Source organism: Crocodylus siamensis, chromosome 2 (assembly GCF_052110815.1).
Source record: "Crocodylus siamensis isolate JL-2025a chromosome 2, ASM5211081v1, whole genome shotgun sequence".
NCBI classification, from domain to species: domain Eukaryota; kingdom Metazoa; phylum Chordata; order Crocodylia; family Crocodylidae; genus Crocodylus; species Crocodylus siamensis.
The window spans coordinates 18302668-18322054 of NC_143396.1; the positions used below are offsets into that span (position 1 = coordinate 18302668).

General features: G+C 44.9%; 1 protein-coding gene across 1 annotated transcript in view; it reads right to left on the reverse strand.

Annotated features, from left to right (window-relative positions):
* POLN (DNA polymerase nu) overlaps positions 1 to 19387 on the reverse strand; it is a 244747-nt gene that overhangs the window by 44859 nt on the left and 180501 nt on the right. The window contains exon 22 of the mRNA XM_090035427.1: positions 13417 to 13495. Coding sequence (XP_089891553.1) covers positions 13417 to 13495 — 79 coding nt within the window. The remainder of the gene's footprint in view (positions 1 to 13416; positions 13496 to 19387) is intronic.

The following is a 19387-nucleotide window of genomic DNA, read 5'->3' on the forward strand; positions in this document are numbered from 1 at the left end:
CACCACACCAGAGCACCCCGAGTGCTCGTAAAGCCGCGCCAGGGGTCGTGCAATGACCTCAGCCAATTCCTTTAATACTCTAGGGTGGAGATCGTCCGGACCGGCTGACTTGAATATATCCAGTCACTCCAGAAGCTCCCTAACTGTAAGGCAGGGGTGGGCAAAATGCAGCCCTCCAGGCCATTCTATCCAGCCTGCGGGGCCCCTAAAAAAATTTGAAAACTAACATTAATCTGCCCTGAGCTGCCTGTCATGTGGCCCTCAATGGCTTCCTGAAACTCAGTAAGCAGCCCTCTGCCCAAAATAATTGCCCGCCCCTGCTCGAAGGACACCTGGTCACAACACTCCAGTTGAGGACTCAGCAGCACTGCTGGAGCAAAAGAGTTGCCTCCAGTGCTTTATATACCACACTAGTGTTAAAATAGCCCAGGCTGACATTTGCAGTCTGCAGATCATGCTTCACCCTGCTCCCAGGACCAATTTCTACTTCTCCAGATAACATCACTGTTCCCTCTGCCTTTCTTCCTCACTAAGGCCTCCTTACCTTTCAGGACCACCACTTCTCTCCTCTTGGAGGAGAGAGAGAGAGTGTGTGTGTGTGGGGTGGTGGGGGGAATGCAGACAACTTCCTCCAGACAAAGATTAAGGAACTATTCCTCTCTACATCCCAGAACTACTTCCTACCTTCCGTTTATTAGCTTTTCTTAGCCTGCTCCCTCCTGCTATAGCCTCTCCCAGTCTGTAGCCTTCAAGGGCAGTCACTAGTCTCTCTACCCGCTGACCTATTTTGCCTGGGTGGAAGACTTCATAGCAGCCATTTCTAACTGGCTCCTTAGGCACAGCTGGGGTGGTAATTAGCTTCTCAGTTAGCACTTCCTAGGCTGCTGTTATGTGGGGTTGACATACTACATCAATGGTAGTATAAACCAGTATTGCAAAAGACAGAACAAACCACAGATGGCAGATGATAGTCATGTTGATTACTATGCAAGTGAATTGTGCTCACGTATTACAGTGGTGGTGTCTGTTTAAAAACCCATAAATGTGAGAATGAGATTCATAGCCTAGATTTAAGTATCCTAAGTGGGAAAGCATTATATGGATAGGAACTGATTCTCATGTACACTAGAACAGCACAAATAAGAATCAGGCCTACAGTGCCCAAAAATAAATTTCCAGGAAGGAGTAATGTGCTATTTTCTCTTCCACGGTAACCTGACAATTAAATTGCCACTGAAAATAGAAATTACCGGTCTATAAAATAATGGATTTTATGTGGACACATTACTTGAAATGGATGGACCTTATGTTCAGCGCCTACCCTGAGGAGTTAGGCAGTCAGCAGCAGTTTTTATCTGTTGCTCTCTGGCAAAAACTACAACCACTGAGGCACTGAAAGTCTGGACTTGGTCAGGTCTCTGGATTCTGCCCCAATGGACTAAAGGGAAGATGGTAGGTCTTGGGCAGCTTCCATTCCTCCATACTTGCCTAGGTATACACGTCAAAGGTTTTGGTGCAATGGTCATAGGACTCCGTGCAAGTGGATTCATCAGGCATCTGACTAGATCTCTTACACATACACCATGATCCAGAAGATCAACAGTTGCCTACTTTATGTTCAGGTGCTCTGTTTATACTACTGGAAAGGTTTTTTATATCGTTTATTGGATCAACTGTATAGTTGAGAAAGACAAGCTTTTGAGTACTATTGTTTTATGTCATTTCCAACTATACAGTCCATTCATTAAAATATATTATCCATAAAAATCCTCGCCTTTCACATTTTTGTAGAGCATCACCCCAACGCTTGCTCTGGTACTAAAATTCCAGTAAAAAACTACTTTATATTCTAATGAACACAGAAAACATATTAAGTAAAGGCACTGAACATACTATTTTTGGAATGGTTAATTAGCCTTTTAGTAACAGAACTATATAATCAGAAATAACTCACAAAGTCAGCCCATATTTAGAGTCAGATTCTTTCCACCCATTTACAGTAGTAATACATCCCTAATCATTAACCTTACATTTAACTACCAGCATATCAAATTATATATTCCAAACATTACCAGGCAAAATCTAGATTGACCCTATTGGTGCCTTCACCATACTTGCAAATTAGGTGCCTGGCCCCAGAAGGGCAGTTCAAAGGAAGGAGGTTAGACACCTGTGTTCTCTCTAATGTAAGTGTGCTTGTGGAGCGAGACCTCTCACACATACCCTGCCCATCTGATCTAGCTTGCAGGCTAGAACCAGAAATGTGGCGCTGAAACTTGCCCCACAGAGCAGCCCCTTGCAGCTGCTCTGAAGCATGCCAGATATGGTAGCAATTCAGAGGCATACCCAGCTCACTGAATGCATTGCATAGTGTGAGAGGGGAATGGGGTGCAGCATGCCAGCCACTGTGGATTGTGGGCAGGGATGTGGGCGAGTGGAAGGGAAGGTTTACCTTCCTGCTCCTAATGCAGAAGAATCCCAGGAGCAGCTGGACTCCCTGGAAATACCCCCCCCCCAGTATATACAAGGCTCCTGCAGGGCAGTGGGGGGAAAGGGAGAGCTTCGTTCTGCTCACGCCATTCACCCCCCACCTCCCCTACTCATAGATGCACTGCTTGGTGCTGTGCTGCACTGCCTGGCTCCAGTGGTTGAGCAGAGGCAGTGCAGAGCTGCCCCTACCATGGCAAACACTTGTGAGGGCCAATTCTGGTGCCCTCTCACAATCAGCACCTACTACTCCTCTTGCCCCACCCTAGTTATGCTACTGCCATGATCTCAAAACCAGCCAAGGGAGTACCTAAGTTGGCTTCACCACTGTACTTCCAGGTTTAGTGCATACAAGTGGGAGCCAAATCAGGTGCGTTTGAGAGTGCCCCAACTATGTACACACTGGAGACAGGATGTAGACAATCTTAGATCCTCTAAAGGGCAATTGCAAGAGTTCAGATGCTGAGCAGGGGCCATTCATGAGCCAACCGGAAATCCAAGAATAAAGACACTTCTGAACTTTCACCTTCTCTGCAGTTTAGTCAAAGCTGCGTGTGGGGCGGGTGAGGATGAAGTAGAACACAGGGCTCCTTGCTGGCCAAGTGTTTTAGCCATCAGGCTATTATGAAGACAGGCAGTGGCAAAAGAATATAGCAAGTATAATGGCTGCATTCTCTTTTAAACTCAGTGCTGCTAGAGTCAGCAAGGTGTGCTCACAGTTCAGGATTTACACAGGGCTTATGTACTGCTTGCTCTTGAATCTGGACTGAAAAAAAACTTAGGCAGGAACTAGGTGTCGAGCTGCTCAGACTGAGGTGCTTCAGTGCATGTGTGAAGCTGGAATTTAAGCACCTATGGATCCTTGCTGTCAAAAATATTGGTGTATAGTACTCTGCATTGCTCTCATCTTTGGGGCATACATTCAGCAGACATATCATCCCAACAAACCTATTTTACGAATCTGGATTAGGCTTATCATATCAACCTATAGTCCATTTCCTCTCCAATAGGTATTTGAAAGCAATCATCCATCCTACCATCTATAACAGACAGCTGAGAACTTGAAAGCAGTTGATCAAAAAATGTTTTTCTAAATTGTAGAACAGGAATCATAAAACACTCTTAACTAAAGAGTAAGACTGAAAAAGAATATGGTTACCATATTTGCTTGAATATAAGAGGAGTTCCCCCCCGCCCCCCCAATCAACATGGGGTCTCTCCCCACAAGGAAACCTAAATATACTGATTATATTAAACTGCTGTGAAAGCATGAGCTCAATAATGGAAACCAACTATGAAGCTGATTAAATGCAGAAAACACTGAGGATGACTATAAAATACAACATATATAGGGCAAACATACTGATGGAAACATGGTTTGGGTTTGTTTTGGTCCTTAAAAAAAGACAGGCAAATGTTCCCTCCACAGGGAACTGGCACTGGGCCTGGAAGTACTGCAATACCAGGCCAGCATCTGAAGGGCCAAAGCCAGCCCTGACACCCTGCCTTTGGTGCCAAGAATATGAAAGAGAGAGAGAGAGAAAGGTGTTTCCACTGTCCACTGCAGGGAAGTGTGTGTGTGTGGGGGGGGGGGGGCAGGGAAGGGGTGTCCCTTAAGAAGGACAGGTGTTCCTGCTGCAGGGAACTGGCACTGGGCCTGGAAGTACTACAATACCAGAGCCAACGCTGACACCCTCCCCTTGATGCCAAAATTTGATGGTACTAACATTTGATCTTGGCCAAAAGGCTGAAATATTGATGGAGGACCTTTTTATAAAGTTTTTTGTAATTATATACAATTAAAGGCTTTGTCTGTCTGTCTGTAACTCTCTTGGCCAACTGCGCATGTGCTGCCAAGAGGGTGGGTGGCAATTGACTGTGTGGGCCCAAGTTTCCACTGCTGCCAGGGAAGTTTGTGGCAGTGGTGAACACGCCCCAGCCACCCGAGCAGCAGGGCTGCCCTATGCCTCTCTTGACAGCTGTCCAACCCGTCACTACTTCACAGAGCTGCTTTACCTTCTTCCACACCTCCTTGGTGTATGACCAGAGCCATAGGTGGTTGACAGTCTCTGTGGCACCTTGGCATATTGCCCTTGTACAGTTTGGATTCCCCACTTGCCCTGCTCTATGTCTCTGGGCCTTCACTGGGAGGGCTCAGTGGGCTATCAGCCAGTTCAGGTCTCTGTGGTTTTTATGCATGTCCTTGAGGAAGATGCATTTCCACATGGTTTGACAAGCATCACCTGAAAGCAAGTCCATAGATGACATGATGTCTCTGTTTCTCACCATCTCCTGTATCATTTGGACGTTAGCCACAGTTGTGGAGCCTGCACTTTGCAGCCTGTACATGCTACGCAATTTGTTCTGGGTCTTGTAGAACAATTGTGGGCCCACGAGCCATGGTCTGCCACTGGTTGGCACAAACACCCCCCACTGTCTCAGGAAGGGCTCTGCAAAATCTCTCATGTGATGGGGGAACCTACCACAAAAACAGATTAATGCAGCCCATCTGAATAAAATACATCACATATCAGATTGGCACTGATATAAGGAAAAATGACAGTATTGGAAGTTGGCTTTTTCTGGCTGATGTGATTGATAATATCACTGATAAACACCTTGTGTATGTGTGCAGCCACAGCACAGCACGCAGGAGTGCAGCCCAGCAGTGTGGAGAGCAGCCAGGTCTGGCTAGTAAGTCTAGTGTGAGGGAAGAGGCATGTGGGGAGGCGTGTAGATCGAGGCTCCAGTGGTGAGGGAGGGATTGGGGCAGGGGTAGGGGCAGGAACTGCCCAGCCAGGGTGGGCGTGGAACAGAGCCACAAGCAGCTCATCTGGGGGATGTAGCTCTCACTGCTCCATACACCCCAGCGAGGGCATGGGGGCGTGCACCTACACCCCGATTGGTGCATAGGGCACAGGCAGGCTGCCACTGTAGGCTGGGGCTAGGGACAGCACTGGGCTCTTCCTGGTGGGGGAGAAGCGGGGGGCAGGGCTACGCTTAGGGCAGGCTAACAGTGCTGGGAGCGGGGCCATGGCAAATTTTGGGGTGGCTGCAAACCGCCCTCCCAGCACCACCTCCCCCACCCCAAGCCAGCTCAGTCCAGCCCACCACCAGGAAGAGCCTGGCACCACCACCAGCCCCAGCCCACAGCAGCAGCTCGCCCCACACAGATCTGGGGGCACATGCCTCCCCATGCACTCCCAGAGTGCATGTAGCAGTGGGAGCTGCCACCCCCCCAACAAGAGTCACTCATGGCTCTGTCCTGCTCTCCACCCCAGCTGTGCAGCACCTGCCACTTGGCCCTGCCCCACTCCCTCCCACACTGCGGGGACCTCGATCTGCCCCCCCATACCCCCTCCCCCTAGCCCCTTCCCCCACAACAGATTTACCAGCCAGACACTGCTCTCCAAGCTGCCCAGCTGCATATCAGCAATTGGATTGGTATCAGCTGATATGGCTCATTAAAAATAGGCCGTCAGTGTCGGCCCAAAAAACTTCTATTGGAGCACCCCTATTAATGACATTATGTCATACTACAAAAAAAAAATCTCCAGGAATAGCTTCAGTCAGAGTTGGCAGCCCCAGCCTGCACAAAGACCACAGAGACTTGAACTGGCTGATAGCCCACCAAGCCCTGCCGGTGAGGGCTCAGAGACAGAGAGGCAGCTGGGGAGACCCAGCTGCCCGAGGGCTATCTACCAAGGAGCCACCGAGATGACTGATCACCTCCTATGGCTCTGCATCTATGCCAAGGAGGTGTGGAAAAAAGTAAAGCAGCTCTGTGAAGCAATGACGGGGTCAATCAGCTGACCAAAGTGGCAGCACCATACGGGCACCCGTCCAAATACCAAGGGAACCTGTTGATCTGCTTCAGTCACTTTGTGGTCCACATCAGGAGTGCCCTGTGGAAATCCAGGAATTTCCTCATGTACAGGCACATGGACCTAGAGGTGGTAGACTGTGTTAAAATGGCTCTGAGTGAACTCCATTTCTACTACCAGAAATCATTAGCAGAGGACAGTGAGGACAAGGCCAAAGCCACCTGGCAAAAAGACACTTAGCCAAGAATCTTCCAAGACACTCCCCTCACCCCCCAGCGCAGAAGTGGACAGTGAAAAAGACACTGAGACAACTGGCTAGGATAACAGGGATGAAGACAGCAGCAGCGGGCCCTCCAGTGGGAGCTGAGACTTGAAACCCCATAACCGGGGCGTGGACTAAGAGGACTGTGGGATTGGGCTAGGGAAGCCGGCAGACTTTTGGATGGGTGCATATTTTGTAGTGGGATTATGGGGGTTTTTTGGGGTGTGTGAAGATGTGATGAAAGATGACTACAAACTAAATATCTAAGTTCTATGTGTGTACACACACACACACACACACACACATATTTTTTTAACCAAAAAGATCACTAACCTATCTTTGTGGTAGATTCTCTGGCAGTGGAAATAACATGACCAAGGTAATGAAATTATCATTGTGTAATGGAGGGTACACCTTTGGGACAGAACTCCCTATGAGAACCTCATGGTTAGCTTCCCACTGGCCAGCTTCCAGTGGGAGGATCTTGGCTACAAACTGATTTTATGGAAATGGGAGATTTCTCCCTAGCTTGCTCCTGTGGCTGTATGGCTTAGGACAAGTGAAACCTGGGGGCTTCTGAACCACAAGCCTCTGAGCTTGCACCTGCACTTAGGATGCCTGCCAAAAGATTTGGAAGTATCTGAAGCCCCAGGTTGAAAAGACTGCGGTGGAGGATCCTAGCCAGTAGTATGACCACATATGGCTCTTGAACAGTTCAAAGGATTTGGAACTGATCTGGCCTATCTGCTTAATTTGACCTGGGATACAAAAAAAATTCCATTAAAAAAAAAATCAGAAGTGCTGCTTAAAAGTGTGTTTATGGTATACCTGAGCTAAAACCTTGCAGTGATTTCAAAAGCGGTAAACTGCATCAGTTTAGATGAACTAAGTCTGTATGTACCACTAGTAATTTCCCTCAATGCAAAGTTACTACAGGCATGCTTATTTTTAGGTCAGTGTTTTCAAATTTGCTTCTCACTTCCACATGGTCAGGGAGAACAGAGTCAGACAGTAAAGAAGAGGCTGCAGGGGAAAGAAGTTGGGGATAGGGGGCAAGAGGGCAAGGGAGCCACTTGACTCCACCCAAATTTATTTTCCCTGCTGTAGCAGTGGGAGGCGGCCATATTCAAGGCAAACCTCCAACAATTACATTCTATACATGGAACATTGTAACAAATTTATAAATTTTCCACATATATAATCTAAATATTGGGGGTCTTTTTATAATCAGGGTCATTTTATATTGGGATAAATACAGTATTTTCTTTTGATTGGAGATGACAAAGAGGAAACATGATACAGGAATATACAACCGTGAGAAAAAAGGAAATTTGGGAATTATTATTCTCATTGCCTAATCACTGGAGAACAAAGGGGCATACGATGAAATTTAAAGGTGAGAAACTAAAGCCTGATAAAAGAAAATACTTTTCCACAAAAGGCATAACTGAATAGTGGAACCCAGGGAGTCACTGTGGCCAAGAACTGAATAGCATGAGTATGCAGTATTAACATAAAAAATGACAACACATGTTTTTGGAAAGAATTTTAAATCTTGGGCCTCAGAGCTTATTGCCTTCTCCAACTGATAGAGATCCGAATGAATCTTACATGGGGAAAAGATTATCTCCCAAATGCCAACAGTAGAGCTCTTACATCCTCTTCTGAAGCATCTGGTACTGCCCATTGGCAGGAACAGTCTACTGGACCAGAAGGATATTGAGTCTGATCCAGTGCGGCATTCCTCATGCTCCCCACAGTAAATTTCAGTGTATTTTCATGCCTGACTTTACAGATGCCATTTGTTATTTCACTGCTGTAGATCATCATGAAAGGAATCCAGATAAGATCATCCTGCTGCTAAGAATAAGAAATACATTTACGGTAGCTTTGTATGATTTCTTAGAATTTTCAAGTTTCTCTTCATACAAAATCCAAGAAGCTTTTATCTTAAAAGCTATTGCTGAAGATATTTTCTGCTTTTGGGATGCCTCCTGAATATTATTTGAACCACACACTAATTGCAAAGGCCAGGACATTTTGACATTGTAACTATGATCCAATTAACATGTAAAACGTATGCTCTCTCAGTGAATAAATCATGCAGAACAGGATGCCTAAGTAGCTTAAAACATACCAAACTAAAAAGTGACCTGCTAATACATATTTTTAATGAAGTAATTATATTTGTTCTTTCTGAATGACGTGGATAGCTACAAGGACAAGGAGCCATTTTAAAATGCATTAGATCCTGAATGTCTTTCTTGCTAGGGGTATTTATGATATTCTGTATATGAAACATATTTAGTTTAGAAAAAAAAAGAGCTATATTTTAGCTAGTCCTGTGCAAGTCTGCAGTGGAAGCTCTGGAGCCCCCTTACTACTCTGTGGCCCCATTCTGGATCCAGGATAATACTGCCACAAATGATCCCTATATGTTAGAAGGAAAGTAATGACTAGCCTTACTAGCAGCATTTCTGAACCCTGAGGGATAGGAAATTTGCCACGTTAAACATAGAACAAAAGGATTTTTCATTCCCCTACTGAATGTAGACAGCAGCTACTGGAAAGTTCACACTGCTAATTTCTATGGCAGTAATAAGAACACCTCAGGACTGCCTCCTTCTGCTACCAAGATGATGAATATGTCTACCTCTGATACCAGCAAACTGTCACCTCTGGAGTAGAATTAAGAGCCCTTATTTATTTCCCCACCTCCCAAAGCAAAACCACTGCCCAAATAGACAGGGGAATGGCCTGTATATCTGAAAATCCAAGATGAAAGTTAAAAGTCTAAAAGAGCTATTTGCTTATAGTGCAGTCAAGTGCTGTGATAACAGATGGCTAAAGGTACCAGAGATCAATATTTACTTGAGAATACTAGATTTTTATTTATTTATTTATTTATTTTACAGGAGAGATGTGCAAACTCAGTTCCTTTAAGGAACAGAAGAATCAGTCCTAGCCTTAGCTTAGCAGCACTGAGGTTTCTGCCTACCTACCAGGACCTGTTTATACAGTGTAATCAGGAAGAAATGGGTTTTGTTAGTGATCACATCCTGAAAAACCTACCTACATCTGAGAAAACTGTAAATGATTAGAAACTGAAACGTGAACTCTTTGCTCACACTGCTGTGGTTATTGGCAATCAGTTGAACTGCTTGCAGGAGAAACTGCTGACTGGCGTGAAAAACGAGTTGGCCATTTCACCCTCAGTGACTATGCAAAGTGTTTCAAAATGTTCTGACAGGTTATGTTATTTCAAAGCAAAAAAAAGTTATCCCAAAGTTAGACGGTGTCACAAAGATTAAAGTACTTAAAAAGAGGGAGAGGCTATAAGTATAGGTATCGATAGATCAAGGTATCAAGTAATAGAATTAATAGGAAAGGATGTAACAGTAACATGAGACTGATTGTGCCATTTTGATTTTGAGGGATGCTTATACTAACAACAACAACAACAGTACCTAATTCTTCTGTAGCTCTTTTCAACAGGAACTCTAAAGCACCTCAGCGAAAGCAATGCCATTACCCCCCACTGACAAATAGGGAAATGGAAGCAGGAAGAAGTGAAATGACTTGCATAAAGATGGCCCAGCAAACTGCTGGCTGAGCAGGTACCCACCTTTCAGGGTCTCAGTCTAGTCTCTTTCTCCAGCAGCCCACAATGACCTATCTGGAAGCCTGCAAAGGCTGCTAATTACAGTTTGAGAGATGTTGTGTTTTCTGTGACAAACTTGACTCCTAAGTGCTTACTAAATATTACAGGAAGGTGCCATTAGTACCTGTTAAGAGGAACTCCTTTAACTGAGCCATCCACTTGTTAATCATTGGCAGAAGTTCAGACTTCCCATTTCAAGCAGCTTCTCTCAACTGCCAGAGATGTCTTGATCTTTCTTTATTGCTACGCATGCTATATGAATAATACAAACTTTGGAACACAATGCCAGTGACACTTTCATGAAGTGTAGGGTGGCACTTCTCCCTATACTTTTGCAATGTAAAGCAATTTCAACACCTAATAGTTTCTCCTCATGTATTGTGCCTTACCAGCTATTGGTAACACCATCTCTTTAAAAGGGGCAGCTCTGTGAAAGAATGCAAGGCAAAACTGTCTGATACTATGCTTTGCACAGAGACATTTCTGTTCCAAGTTACAGCTCCCTCAGTTGTAGCATAAGTTAGCAAAGGTTAGGACTGGGGCTTTTTCTACCTGCCATCAGCTGGTTATGGCCCCTAAAGGCAGATAATGACTGCGGGAAAGCCAAGGGGGTAGTGTCTTACTTGGCATGACCCCAGTTCTCTGCACTCTCCCAGCAGCTGCTATTCCTACAGCCACGCAGACTCCCATGGCAGACTCCCATGGGGGCACCATTCCAGTCTCTCTTGTAAGTCAGAACCTGTGGTTTTGCCCTGCTCCCTCTAACTACCTAAAGGCTTATTTCACAGATGAAAACTAGCACAGCAGAGATATTCTCTTGTCCTCTCCCTCCCTGCCCCTACGCTGCTTGGTGTTGGGCATCTGTCCTAGGATCCTGACCCTACCATTATGCCCATGGAAAGAATTTATAACCAGACTGTGGAGCTCAGGCAACAGCAAAAAGGGGCGAAGAACCTGACCCAAAGGTAATGTAATAGATAACAGTACATCATACAGTATTTAAGACAGAGAGAGATTGTTCCCTGGCTACATACAGAATGTCCTGCCAAATGTCTATTTCCTATTCCAGATTTAGATCAAATTATTTCTTTTTTTTTTAATGGGTCACTAGTCTTTTGTCCAAGAATTGGAAAGAGGTTAGTCATAGCAAGAGGCTTTATATTTTGTATGTTTTGTTAATGCAGTCCTTTTGTTTTATGCTTTGAACTCTAACCATATATTACAATATCTGTAATACTGAAATAATTTGGGTGTCGTCTCTTGCATATTACTTTACACTGATTAAATAACACAGAGCTATTGTGTGTAAATAAATGTCTATTAATGCTGTTTCTGTGCTCCATATTTTTAATTTACCCCATACTTTTATGGGAATTTCATCTTTCAGGAAATCTTACTATCTGTTGTTAAATATAAAATGATTAGCCCGACTTCTGAAACTGGTGCATCAGCCCTTTGAGGCTGGACTGCATGAGCGGCACAGATACCCAGTAGATGCTATCCCTGGTGTTGGTCACCTAAACCAAGATGGTTTCTACTTGTTCAAACCCTATGGTCTGCCTCATCCTAGTATAGGGGCAATATTAAGGTCAGAGAGGGATTGGCTCTGTCCATTCATTTCTGCATGGAAGTGGGTTCCATTAAAGACATTGGACTAAGTCTCATTTTGTCTTTACACACCTACCTTCATTTACATAACCATACAAATGCAATTTTTGGCATTTATTCACAGTCTGGATTTTATTTGCTCATGAATACTTAAGTTTGCCCTGTGCATGCTCAGTAGCCTCCAGTCTGACTGCATTCATTCTGGGTAGACTGGAATAGCCTTGACACAGCATGATGCCATGTGACTCCTAAGGCTTTAACCACAGAAAAAACAGTTCAAACGTGCAATGGTGAAAGAGGGGGTTTCAACTTGGTTCTTCCAAAAGCTTCTGTACGCTTTGCACTTAATATTCATTGGATGAAGTGGATGAACAGCAGTGAGGTAGCTTCTGTTTGAGGGGCACCAAGGGCAAGGACCAGAACCCCTCCCTTCCACGGAAGTTCAAACTGCATTGTGCAATAGACTTGATTTTCAAAGGTGCTGAACATCTATTGACCTAAATTCAAATGGAGCTGTAGGTGCTCATCACATTTTAGAACCAGGCCCAGTATATCTGGATGGATTTATCCAAACACCTACTGGAGCATGAGGTAATAAAAATGTCTTCTTCATAGACATCAGGGCTGGAAGGGACCTCGGGAGATCATCGAGTCCAGCCCCCTGCCCAAAGGGCAGGAAGTCAGCTGGGGTCATAGGATCCCAGCAAGATAAGCATCCAATTTACTCTTGAAGGTGTTCAATGTAGGTGCTTGAACCACCTCCGCTGGCAGACTGTTCCAGACCTTGGGGGCTCGGACAGGAAAGAAATTCTTCCTTATGTCCAGCCTGAAACGGTCTTGCAGGAGTTTGTGACCGTTCGACCTCGTCGTCCCTTGGGGCGCTCTGGTGAACAAACGTTCCCCCAGATCCTGGTGGTCACCCCTGATAAACTTATAGGTGGCCATCAGATCACCCCTGAGCCTACGCTTTTCCAGGCTAAAGAGTCCCATGTCTCTCAGCCTGTCATCATAAGATCTGTATTCCTGACCTCTGATCATGAGCGTGGCTCTCCTCCGGACTCTCTCAAGCTTCTCCACATCCTTTTTGAATTGTGGAGCCCAAAACTGGACGCAGTACTCCAGCTGTGGCCTCACCAAGGCCGAGTACAAGGGGAGAATGACGTCCCAGGATTTGCTCGAGAAGCACCTATGGATGCAAGCCAGCTTTCTGGTCACTTTATTAGCCGCAGCATCGCATTGGAGGCTCATGTTCATCTTGTGGTCAATGATGACCCCCAAGTCTCTTTCTTCTGTAGTGCTATCCAACGTAGCACTGCCGAGCCTATAACGATGCTGCAGGTTTTTCCTCTTGAGTAATAGCACTGGTCCTTACTTGTTAAAAGAAACAGACGCATATGGAATATTCCTTCAACTGCGTGGAATCACGTGACAGAAAAAAAGTATCAGTAAAGTATAGGCACAACAGATTTATTAAATGAAACAAAAATAAAGCAAAAAAAATTACCTAAATGACCTCCATCTCAACTACTCTTATCTACAATTAAACAGAGAATTGCAGTCATTCTTGTACTAACCTGGCTGTTAAAGTTGGAGACAGGGCAACAGAAGTAAAAATCTCAACCATGGCCATTTTACAAAGATCTGCTGCAGATCCTACAAAAGAAAGTGATCCACTTTTAAAAACGAGCTTTTTAGAACTATAAGCCCATTTGAACTGATACCAAGTCTAAAACAGGTACCACAAAACTAACAAAGGATAAGATCAATAGGAAGGAAGAAAACATTAAAAAGAGGTGTCAATCCACCTGAGCCAATCAAAATTGGAGTTTCCTTTTGAAAGGAAATTTTTGACATTTTGAAATTTCTTTACATTCCAAACTGGAACTAAAATAAATTAAAAGTTTCTACTTAAAATTTCATTAAGGAACATTTTTAAAATGTTACTTCAAAATGAAATTCCATTTTGAAATTTGATAGTACAGTTTTCATTATTATATTATTATTTTTAATATTTTATCTGCTTTTTTTAAGGTTTTTTTTTTCCTTATCCCCTATAAGTCTCTGTGAGTTTTTTGGAAAGGGCTGCATATAAATCTAATAAATGAATAATTTCATGTCACACCAGTAGTAGTACTAAGAATGTAATTATACATACCATGTAATATCAAGCATTGTTCACTGTTACTGCTACTGATCAAGAGGGAGAATGATTCCATAGCTCAATAATTAGGACAGTCCCACATTTCCCAGTTTCTGGATGATTGAGCAAGTGTATAACAAGTGGGGGTGGTAGTGGTACTACCACTAGCCCCATTTAAGGCTAGGGAAAGACATTACACATAAACCAGTTTAAGTGATCAGAAACTGACTTAAACCTGTAACAGGACATATGTTCAATGCACATAAACCAGTCTGAGATAAACCTGGTTGAATGTAGTACCAGACTTCGCTGATTTGGCTCAGACTGGTTTATGCAATGTCTATCCCAGACTTTTTGCTGGTTTAAGTTAAATCTGAGTACCCCAGCATCCCAGCATGCTCTCTGGGCTGGGCGGGGCTCTTTGCTCCACAGCAGGGCTGGCCCCTCCCCTCTGCTCCCTGGCTACAGCTACAGCCGTGTCTGCAGGCATCTGCTTCCCCACTCTCCTCCCCACTCTCTGCTAAGCAGGCATCCCCCCCATCCCTCACAGACACTTCTCGGCATTAGCTAGCAGACCACATGCTGCCTACCTCTGAGCTGTTGCAGACGGGACAAAGGCAGAATCAACAGGCAGCTGGTCATGTCCCTCTGTTTTCTTAATGGGCTGATAAACACTTGAGTTAGGGGTGATAAACATTCCCTGCTGGGCTGGTCAGGAGAGGGGACCCCACCCTAATCAGAGCATCCTGCCGGGGCCTGGCCATCCCGCCCCTCAGGGCAGCTCTGTGGAAATGGAGGGAGGGCTGCTGTAAAGCCACTGCAGGCATGTGCCTGCTTATCTGGGATGCCCGTCTGGTTACAAAACTGATTTAGCCTAGCCAGGTTAGAGTAACCTGCAAGGACTGAATCAATTCAGCCTCAGGTTTTTGGAATCACTGCCCTTAGGCTAAGAGAGCAACCCCTGATAACTCCTGAAAGGGTGGCTTGGGCACCCCAAGTCCAGGAGAAGTGCTGAGCTCAGAACCTCCATCTGACATAGGTGCTTCTGTAGTCTAGAGAAAGGCACCTAAACCCTTGAAAAAGACTGGATTTAAACATGCACCCCTCTCTTCAGTGTTTGCTATTGGCCAGCCTCAGCAGTTTTCTATTACATATACAAGCTGTTATGAACCCTATTCTGAGATGCCTAACTTTGCCCATGAATTGTAGACATAACACAGGCATTTAGGTCTAGACTTGCATTGCAACATTCAATTATCCCTGAAGGTTACTTTTCTTTCCTTTTTCAAGGGCCAACGTGTGAAACAGAGTTATTACAAAAGACTAGAACTTGGTCTAACTCCAACGTCCTGTCTTTCTCACTAGCCTAATATTAGTTGCTTGGGCAGGGCAAGGTACAAGACATTCTGCAGTTGGGAGTTGTGGAATAGCTCATTCTCAGTGAAAATGTCTTCCAAATTCCAAGGTTTATTCATGAATCAAAGGTCTTCCTCCATTCTCAAACCTCTGGGATTTTTTTGAAGCAATACTATTTTCACAATAATGGAATAAGAGATATTTATGAATAAGCACCCAGAAAGCATTTTTTACTTACTTTATGAGCGGAATCAGAGTGTTATAGCCTAAACAAATAATCTGGAAAGATTATGCTGGGATATTATTTAAAACAGCTGAATGAATAGCCGATAAGAAAAATGTATTAAGAAATAATTATATGAAAGCCAGTTTCAACCACTTAGAATTGGCACACTATATTTCTCAACAGTATTTGTGACATTAAGTTAGGTAGCTTTTTGAATAGTAGTTGTTATATCACAATATCTGAGATACAAGCTGCTAGGTGAAGTCATCATTGTATATTTTATCACAGTAACAGTCTGGCAGTATTTTATTAACCATGAATGACAAATAATCACGGTCTTTAAAAATTCTTACAGCTAAAATTATGGAAGTAAAATCTCATTATATACAAGTCATTTTCTCAACCTTCTAAAATATATTTCAGAATACTATAGCTGGGTGAAGATTTGTGTTGGAACAGCTGTCTGGCAGAAAATGTTGATTCTGTAAATACGCAGGATTTCACAAAAACATTAAAATTACCAAATAAAAAAAAAGTATTAACACTTTCCATTTTAATTAGAGCAAAATATTTCATTTTAATCAAGTTGAAGTACTTTGTTTTGACTCTCATCTTTATTATTTTCATTATATCTATTACATTATATTAATCATGCTAGATTTTCTTACAAATATCAAAACGAAGCAATACAACTTTAATAAAATAAAAATGGTCAAGAAGGCTGTTTTTACATTTCCAAAAACATGTTTTGGAAATTATTTTTAATAGAACATTTCAAAATTTAATATTGTGTTTCAATTGCAGTGAAACAAAAGTTTGAAATGTTGAAAATTTCTGATGAACGGAAATCTGGGATTTCATCCAGCACTACAGAATTCAATTTTAGTTGGTTATCTGAAACATAGACTATTGACAGACATTCATTAAAGGTGATATATGTGAAGGGCAAGACACAATTGTTGGGATTGGCGATCAGACCCCAATGGTGTTCTGCTTGCCAGATCATGATCCTGGGCTCTGTGCCAGCATGCTTTAAAATGGACGTGAGGCAGATGATCAGCAGCACTGGGACCACACCGTGGCTCGAGCACATGAGGTCCTAGAGCCAGCCAATGATCAGCTGGCTGTCAGGTAGCAGGGACTTGAGCCATTTGAGCCACAGTGCAGTCCCAGAGCCAACCAATCATCAGTTGCATCACATTCACTTTAAGGCACAACAGAAATTAGTCATAAAATGATTATACATATTTAGTTTACTTTTGCTGCTAGTTTTAAGTTTTGTTGCACCATTAACTGCCATCCAGCACTTCACTACTTCGAATATTTGAAAACAAGACATTAAAATAAAAGCAACTTTGGAAGGAAAAAACCCACTGCTCCTAGCTAGAAGAAAATTTAAGCAGCTTTTAGAAAAAAAGGCCACAGCATCCTATTCGAAAAAGCATTTTTGGTTTACCTAATAGGATTCATAGTTCTGCTCTAACATTACGCAGACCATTAAACAGCATCTTCAAGTGAAACTTAAAGATACTAAGACCCAGCTACAATAAAGAACTAGGGCTATGTTTCCTTGATAAATTTATTGTCTTCAGTTGCAATGCCCTGAAACACTTTGCTGCTGGAGAGGTGTTGCCTTCTAACCAAGGAAGCATCCCCTTGATGCTTGAAGCAGGCTTTATTAGCTTTAATGATTGTGCCAATTAGGACACCTCCAAGATGATTAGTTCACCTATGTGGATGCAGTTACACTGCTTCCAGGTCAGGAGGAAACCAACACAATGAAGTGTGTTGAGGGTGCCGCTACCAAAGACAATATGTTTACTATGCTATTATAGTCTTAGACATCTTTCCCCAGAATGAAACCTAAAACTCTGTGCCAGGACCTAGTTTCTATATTGGGGTGGGCAATTATTTGGGCCCAAGGCCCACATGGAGAGTTTTAATGAGCTGTTGCAGGCCAGCTGGACAGCATTCCTTGCCCCTAGCCCTCCCAAACTACAACAACTCACCAAAACTCCTTATGGGGCTACGGGCAGGTGGGGAGCAGTGTCAGAAGCAGGAGGGCACAGGTAAGTCCAGGATCACAGAGATGTGTCACAAAGCAGTGACAGCTGGGGCTAGGGCCTGAGCTCATTCCCTACATGTCTCTGCCCTCAGGGGGAGTGTGGGCTGTGTGTGGAGACGGACATGGGGGGTGTGCGTATGGAGGGATGAAGGGGGCACATACAGCAGATCTCACCAGGGTGGTGCAGTCTACATTGCCCCTGTGGCGCTCTACATGGGGCCAAGCCCCTCCTGCTCATACTGCAGCCTGCACCGCACTTTCACTTGCTCCCGCAAGCCTGGCCCAGCCTGGCCAGGTGCTGGTCTGCTCTCCCTGCCTCCAGCAGCAGCTCCTGCTCCTGGTCTTGCCTCTGCCATGCCACGCAAGCAGGCAGCTTCAGCCGGGTGGCTCCTGCCCCAGCATGCAGGGCTCTGGGCTCCAGGTCCTGAGAAGGCAGCTGGGAACTGAAGCTGGGACCCCGAGTACTGGGGCAGGAGCCACCCAGGTGAAGCTGCCTGCCCGATCACCTGGAATGGCGTGGCCGGCGCAGGAGCAGCTTCCAGCAAACTGTTCCCAATGTGGCTGCAGCTGGCCAGGTGCTGCTCTGCACTGCCTACATGCAGCAGTGGCTCCTCCTCCTGCCTTAATGCTCCTGGTGGGCAGGTGGGCAGCTTCAGCTGGGAAGCTTCTGCCCCAGTGCATGGGACTCCGGCTCCAGCCCCTGGCTGCTTTCCATTGGGAGGTGGCCAGGAGCTAGAGCCAGAGCCCCACATGCCAGGGCAGGAACCACCTGGCTGAAGCTGCTCAACCAGAGGGAGTGGTGCAGTGTGGCAAGGGCAAAATCAGGAGCAGGAGCTGCCCCTGCACATGGGGGGGTGGGGACACAGCAGCACCCAGCTGCAGCCACACTGGAAACAGGCCACTAGAAGCGGCATGTGCTAGCTGGAGCCAGGCCATAGGCTCTGGCAGGAGCCCAACCAGACTGCCTCAGTGCAAGTGGGCAGGGCTTGGCCTCATGCACAGTGCCACAGGGACAGCCATGGGCCGGATCCAGTCACCTAGTGAGTCGGATTTGGCCTGCAGGCCATATTTTGCCCACCCCTGTTCTATACTCCATGAATAGAGAGGTTAGGTCTTGGTGGGACACACAATAACTAGCACAATGAACAGGGAGCTGCCTTGAGCTAACTAATAGGAAACACTAAAGATCTCATCCTTTATAAGAGTGTGGCATCTCACTTGGGACTATAGGAAGTTGCTGTTGTCCACTTGGGATTCGCAGGTTAGAACTGACTCCTGAAGGTATTTGCAGCTGCTCTTTCAAAGGAATTAGCAGGACTTACTCCTTTTCTACAAAATGACTGTTGTGGTGTTGCTGGTGCACCTGGACATAACAGACTATTGGTTAACATGGTTACTCATGAAGTTAGAGCCCTGGGTTCACTTCCCTCCTCAGTCTGAAGGGGATTCAAATTAACGTTGTCCTATCTCCCAGGAATGAGCCATCACCGCCGGATTATGACAGACTGAACAGGGACTATTTCTCCTATTCAGGCATTGCCACTGTTCAGAAGAGAATTCAAGGAGCGCTGGACCACAGAGAGGGAGCAAGAGAACATGGTGACTAACTCTGTCATTAGGACATGCTGCTGGTGGGGAGAGTCCTGGGCTCCAGTGACTGCTTCATTAACTTACATTCAACAGTCATTAAATAAATGCATAAACAGTTCTTGGAGCAGGGAATGGAATGCCTTCTAGCCGAGTAACCCAAGCAGTAAG